This window comes from Patagioenas fasciata, chromosome 1 (genome assembly GCF_037038585.1).
Source record: "Patagioenas fasciata isolate bPatFas1 chromosome 1, bPatFas1.hap1, whole genome shotgun sequence".
NCBI classification, from domain to species: domain Eukaryota; kingdom Metazoa; phylum Chordata; class Aves; order Columbiformes; family Columbidae; genus Patagioenas; species Patagioenas fasciata.
The window spans coordinates 129652727-129671206 of NC_092520.1; the positions used below are offsets into that span (position 1 = coordinate 129652727).

The 18480-nt window shown below is 41.0% G+C and overlaps 1 protein-coding gene across 1 annotated transcript; it reads left to right on the plus strand.

The window, feature by feature from the left end:
• The first annotated feature begins 740 nt into the window (after nt 1-740).
• On the plus strand, nt 741-18362 carry FKBP4 (FKBP prolyl isomerase 4). The gene is made up of 10 exons (XM_065849390.2): nt 741-1003; nt 4425-4569; nt 5791-5933; nt 10284-10404; nt 10930-11086; nt 12414-12504; nt 12845-12928; nt 13689-13874; nt 14354-14593; nt 17707-18362. Exons 1-10 carry the CDS (start codon nt 920-922, stop codon nt 17803-17805), a joined length of 1350 nt encoding a protein of 449 aa, XP_065705462.1. The 5' UTR covers nt 741-919; the 3' UTR covers nt 17806-18362.
• The last annotated feature ends 118 nt before the right edge of the window (nt 18363-18480 follow it).

Below are 18480 nucleotides of genomic sequence, written 5' to 3' on the forward strand. Positions count from 1 at the left end.
AATGGTTTGGCCAAAATTTGCATACAGCTCATGACATTTGTACAGATGATGAATAAGCCTACAACCTGATCTGTTAATTCCTCTACATTTGCACCAATGCTTTTCATATTCAGAGCGGCATCTCTTTTTACCAATGCATCCCCAAATACTCCAGCAGCAGGTCAAGGCACAAACGAGTGCTACTTACCCTGATGGATAGGAACAGGCAAGACACAGAGCTCACACTCTCTGCCCTAAACATGTCTTCACCTTTACTGGTCCAGGGTAACAAACTGTTTTAAATCAAATCATGTCTAATGGGACACCTGAGCTCCCAAGACTGTTACGCTCGCTACCGGCATGCCACTTCTATGCCTGTTTCTACGACCTTTCCTGTAACCATCCACAGGCTTGTGGTGGGCAAAATCACACCCACACATCTGCAAAGGCCTGCTAATACTGAGGTGGGAGGACTGTCGGTTTTACTCTACGTGCAGCTTTGAGTAAAATAACCAGGACAGGGCACAACAGATCCTCCTCGCTGCTGGGCTACTCTGCACCACCTACGAGAGCTGGGCATACCTTGCCCCGCCCGCCCAGCGCTGTAAATGCGCGCCCTCCCTCTTCTTGTTGAATAAACTCTAAGCTGCACCCTCCTTCCTAGCCCTTAGCACTACTGGCTGTTTTACAGCAGCCTGGCTGCCTCTAGAAACTTCTCGGTTCCTCCCTTTCCCCTCCCCTTCCTCCGCCCCGCTGGCCAGGGGGCTGGCGCTGCGGCGCAGCAAGCAAGGAAGGAAGGACGAAACGCGCTGGTGCTCTCTCCTGTCCGCGTAGCTCAGAGGCGGAGGCGTAGCGAGGCACTAGCCCTAGCTCGGTGGGAGGCCGGTGCCGACCCCACGAGGCGGCCCTTCCCTACGCAGCGGTGGCAGCGGCAGGCGGGATGACGGCGGAGGAGATGAAAGCGGACGGGGCTCCCTTAGAAGGCACGGACATCACCCCCAAGCAGGATGAGGGCGTCCTCAAGGTACCGCCGGCTGCGGCTCCCCGTCCCTATCCCCCGGCACTGACTCGGAGGCCTGTGGGGAGGGGGCGGAGCGGTCCCTTTTCACGCTCCAGCGGGTGCTCCCCGGGCGCCCGACACCCGCTGGGGCCTGTTTGTCCCCTGAGAGAAAGGGGACAAGACCGTTACTGGGCTACCCGCCCCCCGGCAGGCTCGCGCAGCCCTCGCGGTTGAACATTAGCGGCGGGAGGCTGCCACGGGCGCGCACGCGCTGCCCGCCTGCTGCGTCTCTCACGCGGCGAGAGCGCGGGGCTGCCGAGAGCTCGTTACTGTTCGCCCACCTTCTCCTCCCCCGGGCCGGGGCGAGCCGGAGTCCGGGCTGCCTGCTAGGAAACCCCGGGGTCACGAGGGACTGCGGCGGGAAGAGGAGCTTGTTTCTGCGTTCCACCTTTCCCCGGGGCTGGGGTTGGGGGTGGGGGAGGGGGGTGAAGGAGCTGGTCGGACTCCCCGTCTGGCTCGCAGGGTGCGGCTCGTTTGGGGGGGGGGGGGGGCGCCGGGTCCGCGCCCCCCCGCCGCCCGTGTTCGGGAGCTGGATATTAAGGACAGTGCCTCGGCAGCGCACGTGCGTTTTGTGTATCTTTATAGCTGGTGCAAATTGGTGCTGCGCTGCCTCCTTTTGCCAGTCTTTAAGGCTCTAGAAATGGGGCTCTCCATCTTGGTAGGAGTATGGTCTCTAAGCTGAGATGGTGCATTGTACACGTGGGCCTGATGTAAATGCACCTCGGCGGCAGGAGCCGGAAAGGCTGCCCAGTGGTTCAGCTTCAGTGGGAAAAGTAGCTCTTATCAATCTGCAGGAGCAGTCATTGATAGAGCTGGCAGCAGGGCTGGTTGTGGTCGCGGTTTGTGCAATGTATTGAGAATGCTGGTCGACTGGCTTCTGTTCTTTGTACTGGGCAGGCAGTTGGTAAGGATAGGAGAATTTATACCATGAGGGGGAGTTGATCTGGCTTCCTCTGTCAGATATTTCCTATTTCCATATGTCTAGAAACTTCTTTAGTCTCTCTTAAAAACATCAGCAGTTACTAGAAGCATTTTTTTAATCGTAGTGAAATTTCAGAGTTCTAGTGTTCGGAAGAAGAAAAGTGGCACCACAGCAAAGACAAAGTTCTGGTTTTAAGTTTCAGAGCCTTCTGGCTTTAAATTCTGGGTTTATCGCAGAGTCGCTGTCTCCAGTTCAGGAGAGGTATCAGCAGCCAGAGGGAAGATCTGTGGTTGCCCTCTATACTCAGCTTTGTCATGTTTACTGCTAACATCATTTGGGGAGAGTTTATATCTTTTGCATGTAGCACAATGTCAGGTTGGAGTTCTCATCTACCTGGCTGCAAGGAAGCTGCCTGCAGGTCTCCTGCATCTCAGATCCCTGAGCATGGTAACAGGCAGTGAGTCTCTGACTACTCCATACAATACCCACCTTTTGATGAGGGAGAAGCAGCAAGTGGTTGTTTTTAAAACAAATTTTTAAAAGGAGAGGAGAAAAGTATACTGGTAAAAACACTGATGTTCTGAAAACCTCAAAAAAAGGGGGATGGTGAATTGATAAGACAAAATGCAGTAGATGTCACGAAGTCCAGCACTCGTGGATTTTGTTTTTCTAGTAATTGCTGGAGTGCAGAATGCAGAGATTGAAATCAAGTGTCTAACTCTGAACTGATCTACACCAATTTTATGCTGTATCATTGCACTGGTTCCAGGGGAGGGTTTTTTTATTTCTTCATTAGCTTTATATCATAATCGTACCCAGAAGCTTTTACCTGGTGCTGCTAAATGTGTTTGCCCTATTTCTAGTGTAAGAGTTAAAGTTTAAAAATAGAAAAATTCACAATCACAATATGAACAGAAAAATCAGGTTTTTTCCACCTGAGAGGGAAATGTAAACCTTATGGAAAATAGGGTTGCGATATTATTATATGAAAACTGAAACCTGAGTCTTCTGAAAATGGAGTAAATGCAAAAGAATAATATCATATAAATACTGAAAATCAGACATTCATGACTTCTGTGTTGGGTAACTCAGTATGACACTACAAGAATATGGCGTTTGGAAAAGCTTCATACATTTCCATTAAACGCAGTTAATATTTTGAAGTGACTTCAGATTGGCTGCTGTAAAATTACCAGTTTAGATGCACTGTATGGGCTTTGGTTGATTACCAGATTCACATTATTTTCATATGTCTCTGTTTCCCTATCTCTCTGAGAGTGGTTGCTTGAATTTTTGCCTTCTTTGGGAGATAAATCAATATATTAGTTCTATAATGTTAATAACTGTTGTAGCACTAAGGTGGTGCTGAGTAAGGAGATGGAAAGCTGTGTGAGGTTAGACGTCCCTTTCGACACCAAGTATTGTCTCCTTAGGAAGCTGAGCAGGTAGCGTGATGTTTTTACAGCTTTTCTTTAAAGAGGGGACACAAATGCATACTTCTGTATAACTGCCCTGTCTGTCTTCTATCAACTATATGTTTTCCAGGTCTTTATAGATGCAAGCAGATAGGGTCCTCTGTTGGTTCCATTGCTTAGCTAAAGTAATGTGGAGCTTTGGTTAGGCGGTTTCAATCAATATTGGAAAAAACTCAAATTTGAACTTCAGGAGTGCTGTTTTGGGCAATCCCTATGTGATATGTCAGTATTATTCTCTATTTTTGTATACATTTCAAATGAACACCAGAGAAACTGGCTGATCTTGCTTTTTTGTATAGTGTGGACTTAGTTGATACTGCACTTGCTAGCTGGGGAACCTCTTGAGAAAATCAAATCCTTGTAGCTGTTTGTGAAATTGGGGTACTGGCAATCCATGTCAGAGTTGCAGGGAGACAAAACTAATACAGTATAATAATTCCTAAATGTTACTGTGTTGGCTGCTAGAACTAACCTGCATTGGGACAAGATTCTGTTCACCTTTGTTAAGCTGTCTGGTTTAACTCAAGGAATCTCAGATTACATGTTAGAATAGACTTTACATGGAATGAAACAGCTTGTATTGAAATGCTCTGTCTAGAATACCAGATTGTGGGTAATGATTGAGTGGTGGTGAGGAAAGTACTTGAATAAAGCAAAAAAAGTGTAATGCTTTACCTGATTAACTTTTGAGAATATCTAAAAATGATGTTGAGGAAAGGTAAGTGACACTGTGAACTATAGATGCAGAGATCTGTAAGCTGGTGCAACTGTTGGCAATTAAGTTCTGCTATCACAGCAGAGCCATCTTGAGGTTCCTGCATTTGCAACACTGCTAATCTGTAGTCAATTGATTTTCAGATAAAGTATTTGCAGGTTTACTTCAGTTGTCTACAGAAGCTGATAACATGTGCACCTAAGTAAATGGAAGTAATGTCCAATAGGCAGACTTAGTTTTCAGCATCTTAATGTTGCTTACTGTTTTTCTCAGGTTATCAAGAGAGAAGGCAGTGGAACAGAGTCTCCAATGATAGGTGATAAAGTGACCGTCCATTACACAGGATGGCTTCTTGATGGCACAAAATTTGATTCCAGTCTGGACAGGAGAGACAAATTCTCGTTTGACTTGGGGAAAGGTAATATCTTGTGTTTGGTATTGGTCGGTTTTGGTAAAAATTGAGATGGGATTTCCTTGCATGTGTGGCTCCTTTGCATGTTAAAGTTGCTATTTAAACTTGTTTTCAGAGCTTAAGGTTTATTGTCTTAGAATGGCACAATCAGAACAGCTTTGACGTTTTTCTCAATGAGAAAACTGTAGCCCTTGATGAAGCCTGTGAAAGAATTCATGGGCCTCAGGCAAAGCACTCCAGGGTAGCAAATTTGCCCTGAAGTATAGTGATAAAGGGTAGTTAAAAAACCAGAATGTGCATTTTGTTAATTGTGTTTTTTGACAGAAGACTCAAATTCAGTTGTACTTAATTGTGACCAGATACTGGGACACAGGGTGCACAAGGGCAGCTGTCAGCTGCAGTGTGGTAAAACAAACTCCCTTTTTCCCTAAGTTCCCAAATGAAACAGAATATGAATCTTGAAGCAGTGCATTTCTTCATTACCAAAAACCTTCATTTATGAAAAAATCCACACATCCTTGTTCCAGCAAATCTTACTACTCAATCTGAGTTTTCTCCTGGTAGTTCATTGCTTGCTGCTTTTTTATTTGGGAGATAATCTGAGATTTCAGTACACTGCAGAATTTAAGTGTACCTATTAACATAACACTAAGAGAAAGGCTGCTGGATTGAGCTGAAAGGAGCAGCAAGTAGGAGAACTGATTAAGAGACATTAAGATAGGATTTTGTTACTTGAGGTTCCAGCTTCTGTTCACTTCTGCCTGTAGAAGGAATACTACTTATATTCCTCCCTCTTTCTGTTACAAGTGCATGTAACTTTTAGTTACCCCTCCTGCTGTTCTTAGCCAGCTGATAAAGTATATAGAGAAAAGCCTGTTGTTTTGGATTGTTTTCAAAATATGAGCAGGCAATCTCTCACCCTAAGACCTTCCTCTTCAAAGAGTCTATGGTTGTTTCCTTGCACTTGAGATTGTGCCAAGCTGTGGGAAAGAAGTAAGGGGAGGAAAAGAATCACTAACCTAGAATGAATAAATACAGCTAAATTTGATCCCCAGGTAACTTTATAATTAGAGTTAAAACTGATAGACATAAATCAGAGTGAGCGCAAGTCTTTTCGTATTTGTCTTAGCTGTTGTATACTAAAAACAATGATGCTCAGTTTCATAGCTGATCATATGTCTTGCATGTATGCATAGCAATCATGTGATTGAAATTTGGCTTAAATAGGTGAGGTGATCAAAGCATGGGATATTGCTGTGGCAACTATGAAGGTTGGTGAAATCTGTCGGATTACGTGCAAACCAGAATATGCCTATGGCTCAGCTGGAAGCCCCCCAAAGATACCTCCCAACTCTACACTGATTTTTGAGGTAAGTGAGAGAAGGTCATGAAAATGGTACACTTGAAAACCAAACAGAGATCATATTTCACTGTAGAGAATGTGTGATGTAATATCCCTTCAGAACAAGAATGTGAGATTTTCTACAGAGAAAAATGTAGTCAAATAGGGTAAAGTGGGGAAGGCATAGAGTTCTGATCTGGCTGCTACTGATGTGCAGTGGCTCAGGTTCTGTTGTTTTTTGAGTTTAAAAATATTTTTAAGTTCTTCAGTATTCACAGTTTCAAATTTACAGTTATGGAATGATTGCCTAGGATGGTTTGGGTTGGGGGGCTGGGCAGGGGAGGGGAGGGAGGACTTTCTCAGTGGTGAGCTCTGAAGTAGTGAAGAAATGAAATCTTTAATCCTCTTTTCACGTGTGATACTTATATTAAACATTATAAAGTTTTCAACAACAGAGCAATTAATGTCCTCAGTAATGTTTTTTTCATACTATGTTTTCTTTGCAACTTTAACATGATCTTTTATGAGCTATTTGGGGGAGAAAAGAGATAATTATTCTATATAAACTGTAGGATATAAAATGGTTTTTGAACAGCCCTGCAACTATGAACTCTGTTTTCTGTAGAGCTGAGTGTTTTAATAAGCCTTACAGCACCATATGAACAGTTTGAATTCCATTGCTTGTTGATTACCAGTCTGTCTGTGAGTCCAGGCTATATCGTCAGAGAAAATCATCTGTACACACTCCTGTGACAGATTCAGGATTCTTGAGTTTGGTGTCTGGGTAACACTAGTTTTATGGTTCACATGGGCCGTTGGTCTCCTCAGAGGTGAACTGCATGTCTTGGTGAGCATGTTACCTATTAGTGTGGGTATTTCTTAACCTCACCAGAACAGGACAGAATTCATTTCCTAGTGGACTTCAAGACATCCTGCCCCTGTCCCCCAGCCTTCCCAAAAAGGGGGTAGAAATAGTACCTGTCCCTTGTCTATTATTTCATGGAGTGGTTGCTCAGAATGCTGAGACTTGTGTTTGATTTTTCCATACAGGATGATATTAAAGCTGTTCCTGGAGCATGCTCTGACAGACAGTCTAAACAGTGTTTTGGGAGGATATATTTTTCTTACTGTTGAAACAGTTCAATTTTCTAACAAACACTTTCAAATGAATTGCACTTCAGAGAAAGCAGATGGGCTCTTTTAAAGTGTGATTTTTTTTTTTTTTTTAAGTTACTTAATTCTAAAATACTTAATCAGTGGAATGGACTCCTCCATTGGGGGCATAAGGAAAGTTTTTAAGCTCTGATAATTGCTCTAAGATTGAATGTTTTATGCAGTATTTGAGAAAGGTCAAAACAGCTCATGGAGTAGGGACTGAAAGCCTATTTAGATTTTTATTGGAAACAGTGTCTGTTAAGGGTAAATTAAACATAGTGTCATATTCTATTTGTATTACATTTGGATAGTGTATTTGCATTTTTTTGTCCATGAACTTGTGAGTAATAGCATTTAAGATGTATTTTGTGCGGAAGGGTTAAAAAAATACAGCACGTACTATCATAGGCCACTAAGGGATCAGAATTTACTTGTTTTGAGTGCATCAAAATTAATTCAGTTATTTCTGCAGTTGTCTGGTAAAAAATATTATCTTGTACATGGCTCTTAAACAACATTTTCTAATATATAATCTGAAGATACTCATGGCTTATTTATATCAGATCAAACTACGTTTGCTGGAATGCTTTATGCTTTGCGCAAATGCAAGTGATAGTGGGTGTAATAGGGCAGGACTGAAGGGGAAGATAAAAACACTAACACATACTTACTGTGTTCTGACCTCATGCAAACTCTAATGGTTTGTCTTGCTTTGTTTTGTTTTTTCTCCTACCATTCATCTTGTTCTGATCACTTCATTTTAGTTAAGGGAAAGGAAAAACAAACAAGAACTTCAGTGTGCCAGTTATTGAAGGTGTTCAGCTTTTCTGCTTCTTACTGTGCATGTGCAGTATCTCAAAGTTTAAGGCCTTCTACTTTGGCAGCATAGTAAGACATTCTTAAGGGCTTAGCACTACTACACAGGATGATGCTACTTCACTGTCCTGCAACAAGAGATAATACCTAACATTTGGTAAATTAAAGTGCTAACTGCAAGATGGGATTTGTTTCATCAGAGTACTACAGAGCCTATCTGATAGAGTCACCCAGATGTTTCAGTTCCCTCTTAATAATGCCAGTCTGGCCTCTCTATCTTCTAGGACCTGTTTAGGTAGAAGTAGTCTCTCATTCATGACCTTTTGTATACCTGCCTGAGCAGTAATGTTAAAGGAGAAAAGGAAGAGGGGGGGGGGGCGGGGGGGAAAGACATCGAACATCGAAGCTGGCTGTGGTGGTTTTGTGATTTCCTAACAAAATGGCCTGCAAGTGACATGCTACAACAAATAAGTGATGCTGGGTGTGTTAGGTGCAGAAAGTTTTCCTAAATTTTATTACATAGAAGTGGTTTCTGACTCTCATGACTCTCAGGCACTTAAAATCTCTGAAGTTTACACTTTCTTTAGTTTTGCTCCTATGTTTTTATTATTTAAAACAATGTCAGTGTGGTTCCCTTGCAAGTGCCATCACCATAGCAAAATTTTGTATGAGTTGCTTTAAAAAGAACCCTCTAAAACTTAAGTTAAAAGATTTTGTAGCTGTGTCATCACCACATCAGGTTTTGGTTATGACCTGAAATTAATGGCTGTGTTAGGATTTTTTTTTTTTTCCTCGTGATTGCTTTTGTTGAGCAATATAAATAGATTCTTCTATAGAATACTGCTGTTCAGATAAAGAAAAAAAGAGGAAACCTGTGTGGTCATCACTGGGATGTTCTGGAGTGACTTAGCTTGTTTGAGGCAGACCAAAGAGAAAAAACAGAATGTTATTTGTTATTAGGTGTCCATCAAAATACAAAGTGGAAGTACGGTTGTGCTGGTGAATATTCAATTCCTTTTGCATTCCAGGTATCTTAAATCCAGTGTAATGAACCTCTACAGTATAAATCTTGAACTTTTTTTTTTTTTAAATGAGGTACATAGTCTAAACAATGCTGATCATAATGGCTTGCCATTCTGTGCTTTTTTACTATTGTTTTACTCAAACATAGCATAGCAGAATATGTTTTTCTTAATTTCATAGAAGCAACAACAAATTTGTTTTGTGTTTTCCATCTTATCAGGACACTCCCACTTCAAACTATGATTTGTATTTGAGACTTGGGAGGGAAGATTCAGGCCGGGTGGTTATGTCCTACATTAACACCAGCCTTTAAGAATTCTGAACATTTTGTTGCAGCAACAAGTGTAGATGAAAGGTGGGCTGGATAATATTTTTTGGTTTTTATAATTCTTCTGGAAATATTTTTTCTTAAATGATCCCAGAATTCACAATGATAAGGCAAGCCTGGAGAGGAAAACGTAACAAGTAAAATGAGAATACTAACTGTTCAGACATGCAAGGGATAATGACACAGAAGCTTTGAAACTGTTGTCCTGTGGCTCAAGAATGGGAGGATGAAAGAACAGGTGGGGAATAGCTGAAGTCTGAAAAGATATTCTTGATTTTGTTTTAATAATGCAGGACAAAAATTTGAAATCAGTTTGGGCTCCATTCCAAGCACTTCAGAGTTGATCTGAACTTGACCATAGATATAATTAAGGATGTAATAAGAACTTTAAGGATTGCATATTTAAGTTTTGTGCTCCTTTTGACTTTGCATTACTTACAAATTTCCCTGGCCCTTGAATGCAGTGACACTACTGGTGATTCTACTTGACTGTAAAGGAAGAGGGCATGACAGCTGCTGATCCAAGTGGTAGCACTGCAAAGTGGCAGCTGAGAGCAAATTCTTCCTGGTTTAATGTGTTCAGAAGTTATTTTCCCCCTTATTTAAAAACACACACACACACCCCCCCCAAACAAACAAAACCACAAACAAGCAAAACCTTAAGCCTGAAAACCGCTATCCATACTTCTGCCTGCAGACATTAGCAGAAATACTGTTAAATAGGCCAGCAGAATCTTTTTTTTGCAATAGTCCCTAAGCATTGTGGCTCATGTAAGCTTTGCTCAGAAGACAGGTTCACAGTCCTTCCAGTTAAAGGTTCTAATTTGTAGTATGTGGAGACCAAGATTGCTGGAGAAAAAAGCTGTAAAGGTCTGAATGTAATCTGAAACTCTTACGTAGGTTTCCATCCAGCAGCATTTTCATAGCCTAGGCTATATAATATGTTACAGTGGCTTCCTGAACAGCTATAGTTTCGAAGACCTCTGGAGAACAATTTCTCTGAGTTACTAAACTGATTTGATGAGAATAAATGCAAGGCTTTTCTTCCCTCCACAGATAGAACTTTTTGAGTTCAAGGGGGAGGACCTCACTGATGAAGAAGATGGTGGCATCATCCGAAGAATCCGTAAAAAAGGGGAAGGCTACTCCAAGCCTAACGAGGGTGCTGTTGTAGAGAGTAAGTATATTACACAAATAGTAAACAGGTTTAACATATGGGAGAACAGAACCTTTTTCCCCATCTACAACTCCTTGCTCTGAGAGTGAAGAATATATGGCTTTTCTTTCCTTTACTAAGTAATTTAACAACCTAGAGTAAGCTTTCATTCTTTTATTTCCAGTGAGGTTTACATTTTCCAGCAGCAACTGTGTTCTCCAGAGATACTGAATCCAATAAAGTGCTTATCTGATCACAAGGTAGATGAGTCTAATACAGTATTTCCATTTGCTGAGAAATGAGGGGAAAGAATTCTGGCACTTGTTGGAGTGAAAAATAGTAATTTTTAAAATTCATCTATATATTACTTAGGTTTAGCATTAGAAGTTCTATTTGTGGCTAGTAGCCAGCATGCATAGGTAGCTGTTAAAAAGAGAAAAGACTGTTTAGGCGAAGGCTTTGGCACTCCCTGTATAATCTGTGCTACCTTACCATACATAGATATCTTCTGCTTCTTATCTGGGTTGTTCTGTTCTTTGTTACCAGTCCAGTTTGAAGGCCGATGTGGAGATCGTGTTTTTGACAGTCGGGAATTGCGGTTTGAGATTGGAGAAGGTGACAACTATGATCTCCCTCATGGTCTGGAGAAGGCAATTCAAAAAATGGAGAAATTGGAGGAATCTGTGTTCTATCTCAAGCCCAAGTACGCTGGTTTTGATCTTTTGATATTTGAAGGACTTAAACTAAGCATCTGGCAAGAATTAGGTGTTTTATTTTAATGGCTTACAGCGTGTTTCAGTGCTGTAGTAAAACCTTGATCAGCCCCCAAAGTTTGACGTATGAGAAGTACAAAGCTAAGATCACTTTTGGTTGTGAAGTAGTAGCACTCCAAAAGAAATTTACTTACGACTCTATAGTGCAAGTCTTGGTGAATGTGAAAAAAAGGAAGTTGCTCTCTTTAACTTACATTTTTGTGGTTCCTCTTAATGAAACAGAACTTGTACAGCTGTGCATATAAAGATACCTAAAGAACAGCCTCAGAATAGGAAAAAGCTGAAGAGCCTCCTGAGCAGCCTGATGTGACCATGTAGTTAGTCCTTAGGTGATGTGGTTAGTAAAGAGTATCAGAAATCTTCTGTCAATAGAAAATGTTCACTGATATTCTGAAACCCTTTTGGAAAAAGAACTTCCAAGATTCCTGTGAGATACAAAGCAGAGTTAAATCCACATCTTGGACCATTATAAGAACTTTCTGAGAGCAAGAACAGCTGAGATGCATGACTGCCCAGTATTGTAACCTTAAACAGTACTGGATATAAGAAGAATTTTCTCTTTACAGTGAGAGCACATCTGAAACAAGGGGAGTTTGTGCTGTTTGTTTCCATCAAACTTGAATTAAGTTCAGGGTTGGTGGTTTGTTTTTTGTTTGTTTTTTTTTTTTAGTTTTAAAACTGCAACTGAACCTGATGGGAGAAGAAAAGCAAAGCAGTCTGATCTTGAGGGTTTTCCTGCCACTATGCAGTTTCTTACTGGAGCTGCAGAGCAGAACCTTTCTATAGACATTTACTGTTAATCAGCTGATTGGCAGCATGTTAAGTGTACAGCTGTTCACTTAATCTCTGTTTATTGTTGTCTTTGCATTTCTGAGTATAGTACTAAAATACAGGTGCTCTGGAGGAAACATCCAGTTTCAGGCCAGGAATATAAAGCAAGATGTGTATAAGTTGAAAATATATTTTTCCTTCATATAAGCTTAAAAAAAAGTGGGGTGGGGAAGAATAGTAACTGATAACCTAGAGATTAATGAAATAAATTGCAGGTTGCTCTGGCTTTATTCTGCCTTGTGCTTGCTAATTTTAGAATAGTAACCAAAATTCTTCAAGCCTTTCTGTTTTACAATAATGCTGTATAGACATCCCAGATTTGCATGGGGATTTTGCCTCCAGCTTCCTATGTAGCAAATGTGGCTGGCTGGATAGTTTTGGAACTCTTGTTTGTTTCTTTTTCTACCCCACCACCCAATCTTACAGCTATGGTTTTGGAAGTTCTGGGAAGGAGAAGTTTCAGATCCCTCCAGATGTGGAGCTACAGTATGAAGTGAAACTCAAAAGCTTTGAAAAGGTAGGAACAAGAGAATACTTCGCAAAACTGACTGGGAGATGAGGGAAGAAGTGAGTGCAGCTTAAACAAGGACAATGGAATCCTTGAATGCTGATCTGAAATAGGGAAACCATTGTTGTCAGAGATGATGACACACTGGGAGATCTTGGCTGGAACTGCCCTTGTTCTTACTGTATTCCTGTCTGTTGCAGATAGTATCTCTCTTGCTCTAGCCCAGTTTTATATTAGTGATGCAAAACTCTGCTTTGCCGAACCTGCCTCTGTTAGTGAGAAGCAGCTGATACAACTTCTGGTTTCCCCAAAGTTCTGTCATTGACTTGAACTGCTCCTGTTTGGGTAGGCTAAGGAGTCTTGGGAAATGAACACAGATGAGAAGCTGGAACAAAGCTGCATTGTGAAGGAGAGAGGCACTCAGTACTTCAAGGTAAACTATTACTCAAGCAATAATAGCATTTTTTAGTCCGTGTCGTAAACTGCTGCTGATGATTACAGGTTCTATCATTTCAGAGTGATGTTCATGGTATTCTCTATGATGTTCTGCAGGGAGGACTGAAGGGGAAGGTGTCTTTGAAAAAAAAAAAAAAAAAAAAAAAGGAGCCTCAGAGTTGGAATATCCAAACAACTAACTCTGCAAGGAGTTAGTTCACCCTGTCGGAGGTGTTTGCTGTACCTACAGATAACTTCGAAGCATACATTGAATAGTAGCAAGGTTATATTATTTAAGTTCCTACTGTGGAATATGCTGTGAATTAAAAACTTTCATTTGGATAGAGATGTGTGGAGAAGCTGTTTGAAACAATTTGACCAGCTAAAGGCAGACTTTCGCATTATCATGACACAGCAATAGTTGTGTTGTTTTGAAAGTGCCCCATCTTCCTTGATTTGTATCAGAAGTTTTCCTTGATTTGTATCAGAAGTTGAATATTAGGTGGGAGTTAAAAGTGAAGTATCACTGCTGGCCTGTACCCCTAGCTTTAGTGGGGGAACCAGTATGTATTCCTTGAAATTTTCTGATCCTGTGCAGGAATGGCTTTCAGAAGTAGTATGTTTTTGATGTTACAAGTTATTTTCTGATTACTCTGAATTGGTTTTTTTCATATCTATTGTTCAAGGTAACCAGAAGGGGGAAGAGGGAGATGAAAGTTACTTTGAGCTGTGTGACAATTGAACTCCCTTGTTTACAGGAGGGGAAATACAAACGAGCAGCATTACAGTATAAGAAGATAGTGTCGTGGCTGGAGCATGAGTCGGGACTCTCTGATGAGGAGGATACAAAAGCCAAAAGCTTGAGTCTTGCTGCTCACCTTAATCTAGCTATGTGCCATCTCAAGCTGAAGGAATACTCCCAGGCTTTGGAGAACTGCAATAAGGTAGTAAGGGTTCATTCTTAAGCTGCACAAGCAATCTGACAGTTTACCCCTTACTCTAACAGTTTGAGGGATACCAGGCTTTTCTTATCAGCTGGCAGTTCAGTACTGAATACATGATTTAAAAATATCAAATAGGTTATTTTTGTAATTATTGTCCTTGGAATATATTTTATTAACTTAATGCTGCATTGAGAATGTTATTTAAAAACTAGAAACACTGAGATGTGGTGAAGGTAGTAATGTTGGCAAAGGTCCTTCAAAGAACTGGAATAGAGCTAGGGCTTAAATTTGCTGATTCTCTTCTGATAGCCTGCTATGTTCAGTCCTCTTTGTGCTTCGACTGTATTCAACTCTCAGTAAGTCCTGAAAAGACTTAAAAATCTGTATCAGCAGGTACAGTTTCTAGCAGTCTCTAGTGTTCTGACTGCATATTATTTTTAAAAGTGTATTCTTGAATGTGGCTTTGTTCTTCAATGCAGGCACTTGAATTGGATAGCAATAATGAAAAAGGCCTCTTCCGGCGTGGAGAGGCGCACTTGGCTGTCAATGACTTTGAATTGGCCCGAGCAGATTTCCAGAAAGTGATACAACTTTATCCCAGTAACAAAGCTGCCAAAGTGCAACTGGTAACTTGTCAGCAAAAAATACGTGAGCAGCATGAAAAAGAGAAAAAGATGTATGCCAACATGTTCCAAAGGCTTGCAGACAGAGACTTAAGGGTAAGTAACATTACTCCAGAAGAATATAGGAGGTGGTGTCACATGTTAGACAAGGAATGGTGTTTTAGATATTCAGCTTACCACCTAGTACAGATAAAGATAGTGGGAGAACATTCAAGTAGCTTTCTCTGGAGGAAAAAAAATGGAAATAGCCAGTGATCAAAATGTCTAGACTGTCTTGTTTGAACAAGATAACAACCAGTAGCAAGCATTGCACAGAATGCTTTTACTTATTTCAGCTGATTTTGCAACATATCAGTGTTGATCAGAAAGCTATTGAAGTGATGAGGTACAAACACAATCATATTCAAGAACTGAAAAAAAGCACCTATTCTGCTTTAACTGGTTATTCTAAAGAACAGTCTGTTCTGAAGCTTGAGTGGCCCATTTACTGAGACCTTATGTCTGTCAAACAGATGGTGCTGTGCACCATCTTGCCTGTCATGGAGACATTAAGATGCAGTTGATGTTCTCTAACTCAAATGTCACCAATTGATTACAAAGTGTCAGGATTCAGACTTTCAGAAGATGCATTATTCTACTGTGTGGATGGTTTTCCTACTAAGCTTTTACTAGAAGTTTAGTAAATACTAGTTCAGTTAACAGCAGCAATATTTGAATACAGATTATAACAAGGTTGTATCAGCTAGGAAGAAACATTCAAAGTTACTGATGAGAGCCACACATCCTAAGGAGGTGTTCTGTCTATTTTCCTTAAACCTCATGGTCCGGAAGGACTAGGTAAACCTTTAACTTCCAAGACAAATATGGGATTTATATCAGACTCAGATTTTCTCAGTAACATTGGGGGAGTCTGGCAGCTTGCATATTGCGAGGTAATTTTAACAGATTTTTATGTCCACCTTCTCAGAATATGCATGGAGATTCTAAAAAATTCTCAGATATTGGTATGTCATTTTCCTGTGGTTAATTGTATCAGTCTGTCAAGGGGCCCACTGTCCTCAGATGAGTATATCCTGACAGTCTGGCCATCTCTGCCTGTTGGCCGACAGTCCTATATGACATACTTCACAGACCTCTCTTTTTCTTCCCCTCCCCTAGTCCTTCAAAATGAGATAGATCTGAAGTCATTTTATCTCCCAGAGACTATGGGAGATGTATTCCCTTCTTCATTGGCTGAAGCAGTCATATAGTAAGCATAGGGTAATCACCCCTGACTGGATGGCTGGTTGGGCAAGCTGTTTTTGTTTGTAGCTTTTTGGTTGTGTTTTGTGTTTCTCTTGAAAGAGTAGCAGCAGTTCTGTGGATTTGGTCTACATCTCATGGAGAAGTGTAAACACACACATCAATGAAGACATTCCCCACTGATTCTGCACAGAAAGTGTAATTGTTCATGTAGATACTTATCTGGCTAAAGCAGGCTAATGTCAACAGTCCTTGCTTAGTGGACCCTGAAAGAAAGCATTCTGTTCTTTTAGGCTTTGTCGCATATGGCCATGCAGTACCTTAATTTTTACTAGTCTTTAATGAAAAATCTCGGGAAGGTAAAGGTATAGCAACTAAACTGGAATTATTTCACTGTTGGGCATCCTCCCTTTTGAAATAAAAGGTTTTAATTGCCAGCTGGCAGGCTTTGTTGTGCAGGTTTCTTTCAGCACAGCTGCTGGGAATTTGGCTTCCTCCATGAGGTGTGCGACATAGCAAGATCTGTTCAGAGACGAGTGGATTGCTGAAACAAGCTATACCCACTAAAAGTATGGAAAGGCTGCCTTTGTGCTTTTCAGAATGTACACTACACCTCAGCCTGTAAGAAAGACCGTTGGTAGACTGGTATTCTTGGCAAAAGGCTAGAGGCATAGAATCATTTAGGTTGGAAAAGATGCTTAAGATCATCAAGTCCAACCACTGACCTAACACTGCCAAGTCCGTCATCAACCCATGTCCCTAAGCACCACTTCTACAGTTATTTTAAATACCTCCAGGGATGGTGACTCAATCACTTCCCTGAGCAGCTTGTTCTAATGTGTGACAACCCTTTCAGTGACATTATTTTTTTCCTACTATCCAATCTAAACCTCCCCTGGTGCAACTTAAGGCAGTTTCCTCTTGTCCTGTCACTTGTTACCTGTGAAAAGAGACTGGTGGCACCTTGCTATAATCTCCTTTCAGGTAGTTGGAGAGAGCAAAAGGTCTCCCCTGAGCCTCATTTTCTCCAGATTAAACAACATGAAGATGTTCCAGAGAAGAGGGTTTGTTTAACAAATATGTTCTGATTGCTAAGAAAGCAGCTTGGACTATAATTCTGAAATACCTGGCATTTGCATATCTTACAGTCTGTTGAAGTTCAATAGCCACTCTTGCATCAGTAGTTCTTTTCATTAATTCCATTAGTTTACATCTGCAAAGTGTGTATTTTTAAAAGATCAGGATTGCTAGATAACAGACTTTCTGTGTAGAGGAGACTTCACTCTTTCATACTTCACAGGAGACTTCTGAGGATGAAAGGCTTTTGTCTGAATGTTCTTTGGCTGTGGTTTTTTGTTGCAGCTAACTTGATGTAACAGTTTAAGGATTCTTCTCCTTTTTCCCCTCCTGTTCCCACCACTAACCGTGCATGCTTGTATCCCATCTTGTTCTTGTCTAGTTCTCATGTAACCTCATAATAAAACAAATGGTTCAGGGTGCTAGGTCGACAGGTGGAATAGCAATTCGCGGTCTTCTGAGATGAGGACAAGACATTTCTACTTCCCTTTACAGTGTTTGAAAATTATTGCAAGGTCAGGATGTGCTGGTTATGTCCTGTTGAAAAAACTGACCTCGGACCCTTACCACATGGCTCTCTGCCTTCCATATTTTTTTATGTGGGCAGGAAAATGCCAGGGAAAGGGCAATTGAAGAAAGTGTCACATATCATAGCCATCTAACATCAGTGTAATTTCTCAGTCTCCTCTAAACTGCTTCTGGTTTCTTAGATGCACAAAAAAATGCAAAGAAATTTTCAGTTTCTCTTGGCTGAAGGTCCTAATGACTTAATTCAGTCTTGCAGGGAGAACCAGGTATGCTAGTGATAAGAATTAAATACTCTTTGTGGTATTGTTTGCATTTGCTAGCAATTCTGTATCACAACAGAATATCTTTGTTTCTCTGTTTAGTCAGCTGCTACTCTTCAAACCAGCCACAATGAAGATGCAGAAATGAAAGATGAGCAGAACGGAGTTGAAGATAAATTGGAAGTTGACACAGAAGCGTGAAGACAAACCCTGTTCCTGTAGTTTTGTAAACAAAAGAATTTCCAGTGAATTATACCTTTATTTTTCTATCTGGTTGGATAGTGGCTTCAGGGGAACAGAGGCTGAAGCCATCATGCCACAGTCAGTTACAGCTTAACATGTCTGTTGAAGAAGCTGAGTGGCAGCATAAATCTGGTTTAATCCTAGGGACTTTTATTTATTCATTCGGCCTCTGTTAACTCTTTGGGTTCTGCCTGGATTTACTCTGCTTGGTTTATTTGCATTTTGCCATTACTGTCTGTCTCCTGATTCCAGATTGCTTTAATCCCAGGTTCTGCTTCCTCAGTTTATTTCTTTCAAGTAATCAGCCTTTTCCAGGAGTCCTCATATGAGACTCGAGAACAAATTGGCACCTCCAGTTGTTCTGCCTTGGCATTGCCCCCTTCCTCCCTGTTCAGTAAGGGGCCCCTTTCCATTAAGTGTTGTAACCTTTCTCACATGCGTCCTCTTTGCAAATTGCTGAAGGTGAAGACTGTGAAAGTCGCAGCTTAATAAAGTTCCAACTCAAGAAAACAGAACTTTTTGTGGCTTTTTATTGGAATTTGCACAGAACTAAGATAATGTACTGTCCTTTGATCATTTGGCATTTTTCTCATCCACATACGTGTACAGTAGCCATAGTATCTGATTATTTTT